General features: G+C 40.5%; 1 protein-coding gene across 2 annotated transcripts; it reads right to left on the bottom strand.

The window, feature by feature from the left end:
- Positions 1–3,218: 3,218 nt before the first annotated feature.
- On the bottom strand, positions 3,219–5,414 carry LOC131104634 (uncharacterized). Of its 2 annotated transcripts, XM_058052003.1 has the most exons (6): positions 5,345–5,414; positions 5,026–5,169; positions 4,702–4,838; positions 4,496–4,589; positions 3,508–3,694; positions 3,219–3,402 (listed from the first exon to the last, which is right to left on the bottom strand). In XM_058052003.1, exons 2-6 carry the CDS (start codon positions 5,029–5,031, stop codon positions 3,254–3,256), a joined length of 573 nt encoding a protein of 190 aa, XP_057907986.1. In that variant the 5' UTR covers positions 5,032–5,169; positions 5,345–5,414; the 3' UTR covers positions 3,219–3,253. The 2 variants fall into 2 exon arrangements, with proteins under 2 accessions (XP_057907986.1, XP_057907985.1); XM_058052002.1 differs by lacking the exons at positions 4,496–4,589; positions 4,702–4,838; positions 5,026–5,169; positions 5,345–5,414 and adding an exon at positions 3,840–4,172.
- Between the last annotated feature and the right edge of the window lie 1,379 nt (positions 5,415–6,793).

The raw sequence follows: 6,793 nt of genomic DNA, 5'->3' as shown, positions 1-6,793 counted from the left end.
CACGGCTGCCCTCCCTCTCACACACACACACACACGCACTTGGGTGTGCTCAGACACACATAGTACGGCTATGACACTACCATATGGCCCCTGACAGAAGCCTGAGGAGGATAGAATTAACATTTAAAGGTACTTGGTAAAATCCACAAAATAGGGTCCGGAACTTCTAACTAACTAATCACGCGCAGGTGTTTCGGAGTTGATTGGCCTCCGTCGCTCAACTCGTCTATCAACTGTCTGTATCTCTACTTTGGCTTTCTGGTTTACCCCACCTGCCCAGGACAGATGGACGCTCTACGGCAGGGGTGCTCACACTTTTTCAGCATGCGAGCTACTTTTAAAATGACCGAGTCAAAATGATCTACCCACTACAAAAATGCAAAACATCTATTTATTTTCAAATGTATTGAGGATTATTTGTACGTGCAATGTATGTTGATGTACCTTACATAACCAAATGAGCCAATATTGCAAAACACACATAATTAACTATTAACATTTTTTGTAATTACCTGAGTTTACTTTGATGACTTGCACTGAATTGAACCAGCCAGGGATGCATAGTCCGGACAGTAGCTGCTGATAGCCAGCCTCAAGCACACTTCCAAATGTTTATCAGTCATGGATAATATCCGTATCACAATATCCGTATAATATTCCATATCCGTATGGAAGTGATATGTTTTTTGCCTTTTTACTTGGTCCAGCTCCTTCACTCATTTTAGTGACCATAAACTTTAGCGAGGGCTTAAAATCTTGCAATTCGCCGACTAGCTTAGCACTTTGCATCGTTGTTTACGCATGAGCGGTGACCTAAAGGTCAAAATTCAGTTGTCATCTGACTGGTTGTCCTGTATGTCAATCAAGTAACAGGGATGGATGATAGGCTGACATCGTAAGTTCTGCTGCACTTAGAGACGTTGTTTGATTTGATTGGTCGCCCGAAGGGCAACATTCTGTTGTCATCTGAATGGCTGCCCTGTATATCAATCAAGTGACGGCATTGATGCTGGGATGATATTTTTGTAATGTCACGCCGCGATCGACCAGCGATCGACCAGTACCACCTCCGCGATCGACCGGTAGCTCGCGATCGACTTAATGAGCACACCTGCTCTACGGAGTCTGGGCCCAGGTTGTGGGCAGTTGAAGAGTAAAGTCCTTCCTGCCTCATTGGTAACCCCGACGTGATCTGATGTGGCGCTACGTCCTCCTCCATCACACGGGTTCATGAATGTGGGAAAAGCTTTGCGTCACAAACAGGAAACTAGGTTGTAGTTATCGGGCCACATTGTGGTGTCCTATCATCACGGTTGTTATCACTGACATTACAGTTATCTCAACATTACATTTACGGTGAGAGGAGAAACACCCACTAATATTGGCCGCACTTTTAGTCTTGAATCATTCAACTGCCATGACCATCATTAACCATTAAGATTGCACACCTAAAGTGACAGTAATAACAATAGTGGAGTGGTCTCAGGTGGCACGGTGGTCGAGTGGTTAGCACGTAGACCTCACAGCTAGGAGAACCAGGGTTCAATTCCACCCTCGGCCATCTCTGTGTGGAGTTTGCATATTCTCCCCGTGTTCTCCGGTTTCCTCCCACATTCCAAAAACATGCTAGGTTAATTGGCCACTCCAAATTGTCCGTAGGTATGAATGTGAGTGTGAATGGTTGTTGGTCTATATATGCCCTGTGATTGGCTGGCCACCAGTCCAGGGTGTACCCCGCCTCTCGCCCAAAGACAGCTGGGATAGTCTCCCGCTACCCTCATGAGGAAAAAGCGGTATAAAATGAATGAATGGAGTGGTCTCATATTTCAGATGGACTTGTAGACTAGAGTGAACGTCCCAGTGAGCCCCGAGTCTTTTACTTACACAAAAGAGTTTTTAGTTGTTTGGGAGTCTAGCAGCAGATCCTGCGTGCGCTTGACATACATAAGCTGATGATTCTTCCCCCCGTCGGCCTTGTGTGTGACCTGTTTCGCTCTTCCACTTCAGCGGCATCATTAAGAGCAGGATGGTTAAAAACAGAAGTATTTACGACTCAGCGCTTTCCTCTCGAGTTCCAGGAGTGCCCTAAAAACGTGGAGGGACTGGCAGTGTGACACCTGGACCTTAACAATAGAATGCCCAATGCTATTTGGCTCGCCACCCTCAGAATGCTCACAGGCGAGCCAAATGGTTCGACTCTGGGGGGGCTAGTTTAAGCTAATGACCCATCCTGAGATGTGAACAGAATGCCCAGAGAGCAGCCAAATGACTACCGTCTCGGTGGCCAATATTGGCTCATGAACCATCCTGAACCATCCATGAACCATGCTGGAACGTATCCCAGCTGTCTTCGTGGCGGGGTACACCCTGGACTGGTGGCCAGCCAATCACAGGGCACATATAGACAAACAACCATTCACACTCACATTCATACCTATGGACAATTTGGAGTGGCCAATTAACCTAGCATGTTTTTGGAATGTGGGAGGAAACCGGAGTACCCGGAGAAAACCCACGCATGCACAGGGAGAACATGCAAACTCCACACAGAGATGGCCGAGGGTGGAATTGAACCCTGGTATCCTACACAGTAAATTCTGCAGTGTTAAATTAACACTTAAAGAGTTAAATTTAACACTATTCCTGAGTCTATTTGGTCCTGCCATGAACTGGTGTTAAATTTACTCTTTTCATAGTGTTAAAATTTTAGAGTTAAATTAACACTAAATAGTGTAAAAAATTAACACTGGCTAACACTGTATAGTGTTATTCAAATTTAACACTACAGGTTTATTAACTCGGGAAAGTGTAAATAGTACTCTGAATAGTGTTGATATTTTACTCTTCTGTGGTAATAAATCAACTCTGATGGAGTTAAATGTAATTGTTCATTAACACTGCATTAGTGGTCAAATAACTCTCATAAGGTTTGATGCTACACTTTACTGTGTTGATTGTTTACTCCCTTGCAGTGAAGAAAAAACTCTTATAGAGTAAATACTAACATTTGTTAACACTGCACAGTATTAATAAAACTTGACACTATTTCTGTAAATAACTGTTGGTGGTGTTAATTTTACACTTTATTTACTCTTTTCCAGTGTCAAATTAACTCTAACCAAATCTGTCTTGTAAATAGCTAAATAGCAAGTGAGTACAAAACATATTACAACAATAGCATACATTTAACAACTTTTATTTTCCTGTCAGGCCAAAATATCAACATCAGGTACAGAATATAAAAACACTGACCTTAGGTCGGCATAAAATTTGCCAACATCAATGTTGTACACAGTGGCTTGGATGAACGTGTACATGTTGTGGAGCATGGTGTTGTATGATGTCTCAAACACGAAGTGTACCTTAAAAAGTTCATCAGAAGCACCAAGAGAAGAGGGTGACCTGCAAGGTATAGCAAACACTGCGATTTTGTTCAATATATGGTTCCAATCAACATTTTGGATGCACTTTCTCATTTAAATGAATATATGCTTGCAAACATCTCACCATAGTCAATATCCACTTCATCCCCATCCTCAGAAGGATCAGCTGCCAGAAGGAGTTCCTTAAGCTCACTGGTGGAGGGAATCGTTCTGCATTGTTGGATGATCTTCTTCTTGAATGTGGTTGACCACTTCTCCAGAAACTTGCCTGATACATCCTCTCCAAACATCAGAGCAAAATCTTGTTCAACCTGGAGTGGTATGTTTGGTGACAATTTCAGGATTACAGTCAGTCATAGTTAAAAGGTGCAATAGTTGTATAATATTAATACAATTCCCATTTACTGAAGTGAAAACCATTCAAGTGTCATCACACTGTCAAAATTAGATAATTACCAAGCCTCTGATGTCTTTGAAACGAGGAAAATCAGATAGTATGTTGCTTGACTGCTGTGGGACAAGGACCATGTTACGCCGATGGACAAATGTCAGCTTCATCTTCTTCCTAACTGTGTCCTCGTCAGCTGAATGTTTCATCAGTGACATTGCTTCCTTGCACTCATCTTCACTCAGGACAGTCTCTGGAACGAATTGGGAAACTCGTCTGACAGTTGGTCCTCCTGACATGTCCTCACCAGATGGTCCTTCCGCTGATGCTAAACAATATGGGGATATGATGACAATCACATACATTTCAAAACACTTTTAGTCACTTGGATGTAACTGTACTTGTACAGAAAAAATGTTTATTGGCTGAAAGGCACTGCAACACATACAACAAAGGCACAAACTGATCTTGTGACTATACTGTTCAATACATTATTGTAGGATTACCTCCAAATAATGACCGCTTGTCTTTAGCACTGCATCTCTGAATAGTTTTAATTCCCCAGGCCAAGTACCCAGTACCACTGTCTCTATCATAATAATGCTCCTTGGACAATGAAAGGATTACAAAAACAGCCACTTTATTAGTGACAAAAGTGGAAAAAATATGCTCTGGTAGGATTCAAAATATTTTAACATTATAACAACAATAAGAGTAAACTCACATAGCCATTCTTGGAGAATGGGTCTCTGAGGTAGGGGAACAAGCTCACAATTCCTCTCGCATACATTTCTTTCACCTGTCTGGGTGGAGATGTACTGCAAGAAAAACAATATCATATTCATACTTCCTAGATTTACTTCAGATTTCAAATTACTCTGAAACCTAAATAGGAACACAAGTGCTAACTTAAAACAATAACCAATTTACCCATTCTTCTCCGTCATATCAGCTGCCAGTATGTTCACCATTTTCCTTCTGCTCTCATCTGCCAAGGTCTTAGTTCGGTTGTATTCATTAATTATATATTCTCCACCAGATTTCTTGGTAAGAATGGATTTCACCAGCTTAAATACAAATATCAAACAAAAACAGAAAAAAAATCAGGATTATATCTACTGCAATACAAAGTTAACTTAAATGCTGGATATAATGACTTCAACAAAGTCCTCAAACAATGCAGTTTAACATCTCCATTTGTACCATTTTAATCCTTGTCCAATAGAAAACATTAGTGTCTGTGTGAAGTCTTACTTGCATAGCCTCTGAATACAGCCTCTGACACTTTCTGGAAGGGCTGTCTGGAAGGGCTGTCTGAAAGGACGATGGTATCCAGTGAGTCCGATGAACCCAGAGATGATAGTTGGGACTCAGGAGAGGCTACCATGGAGACAGATTCTAACCACAATTGGCAACAGGAGAAAGAAGACATGTTACGCAAAGTTGCCCCATAAACCCATTCCTTATCTAATGAAGAACATAAGCTTCACTTGAGAACAAACTAACTTTGTTCGAAATAAAGGTTCACCTTTTGTCACTATTAATATAGATTACAAATTTAACTGGAACAAACCTGTTTCATATATGATGGTTAGCACCCCAGTGGAGGGGTCCTTTACTATATCCTCAAAAACATCGTCATCTAATTCAGTCCCTGAACTGTCAACAACTTTGACACCTTCTGTTACAGCTGGGACACCAAATTTGGCAAATGCTAGTAAACAGGAAACAAAACCAGAAACAGAAAGGTCATTACATTTTTGTTTAATTAGTTTCAAATTAGTTATTTTTAAGCAAAACAAAAAAGAACTTTATGCCTAACATTATATAAAACGAGAGCCCTAATCTCGAGTAAATCACTTTTATATAGCTAAATTCAGTTAATAGCACAATTAAAGCTCCTTGTGCAAACCTCACATTCACAATATTAAATTCTTACCTGCATTCAAAAAGTCTGACAGATTTGGCTCAGTATACTCTAACAAATTTTTGGACAGCACCAAGTTTCACTTTGAGGAGCATGTTCTCTGCAGAAAGTATACAGCACATAAGCAGGATCAGCACAACGTTATAGAGATAAAAGTTCACATGCTCATTCTTACCATAAACAATACAACAATACAATAAACAGTCTCATGCAGCCAGAGACTCCCCAGTTCTAATTAAATTAAAGAGGGTTTTTATGGAGGAGAATGGTGTGCAATTTTTGATTAAAAAAGGTTTCAGGCCACATGCAGTTGATCAGCTATTTGCAGGAGAGACTAACATTGGCTTAGTCCTTAGGCAAGAGGACTTGTCTTGCCTAAGGTAAAATCATGTTTCCACCACAAAATAATTTTAACAAATCACATTTCTCTATAAAGCAATCCCAAATGTCTCCTATTTAGACTCAAAACATACTTTACTATGATCAGCCCTGGCCACTTGCTCTACTTTTTCTGACCTGAGGTTGTCAAATATCATAAACTTGACTGGTTTGCCAATAACAACAACTGAAGTAGCGTTACTTTATTTTAAGGCGACTGAGACATTACTGTCAAGTGAAATTTTCTGCCCAACAAGCATTAGACTAAACTACATGACTAGGACATCGACCTTCTCCTGGTTTTAAGCAGCTATCTTGCTTCACAGCCATTTTAATGGACAACAAACATACAATTATTAATTAATTATACAATAAGTAATTATGTAAAACGTACATATTAAATCTTCTGGTTCACTTACTGTTGTACTTTTTCAAATAACCCGCGCGCGCAACGTAACCTGAGGTGGCTAACGAATCAAGCTATCTTTAGCTAGTTTAGTCGTCTCCCCTCTCAAAATATACACACTGTGGACGATGCACAACATAATCACCCTTCTGCTATATGTTAACCACGTTCACCTTACCTCGTGTCTAGTCTGACGCTTTCTAGTTAGTTAATATTACGTTTAATGACAATGGCATTTTAAGCTAGCATCCACTCGGTCACATTAGCCCTTTTAGAATTCGGTATTTTCAACCGCCAGAAAATAACTGAAG

Source organism: Doryrhamphus excisus, chromosome 16 (genome assembly GCF_030265055.1).
Source record: "Doryrhamphus excisus isolate RoL2022-K1 chromosome 16, RoL_Dexc_1.0, whole genome shotgun sequence".
NCBI lineage: Eukaryota > Metazoa > Chordata > Actinopteri > Syngnathiformes > Syngnathidae > Doryrhamphus > Doryrhamphus excisus.
Note: the sequence above shows the minus strand (reverse complement) of the source record. Positions and strands in the feature narration are given on the sequence as shown.

What these genes read in the sequence shown, in the direction of transcription:
- LOC131104634 (XM_058052002.1), bottom strand. Translation starts at nt 4,136, where the DNA reads ATGTATGTGATTGTCATCATATCCCCATATTGTTTAGCATCAGCGGAA. An exon ending in TCAAAGACATCAGAGGCTTG is followed by an intron (nt 3,695 to 3,839) that starts GTAATTATCTAA and finishes ATACCACTCCAG; the next exon opens with GTTGAACAAGATTTTGCTCT. An exon ending in TGAAGTGGATATTGACTATG is followed by an intron (nt 3,403 to 3,507) that starts GTGAGATGTTTG and finishes TATACCTTGCAG; the next exon opens with GTCACCCTCTTCTCTTGGTG.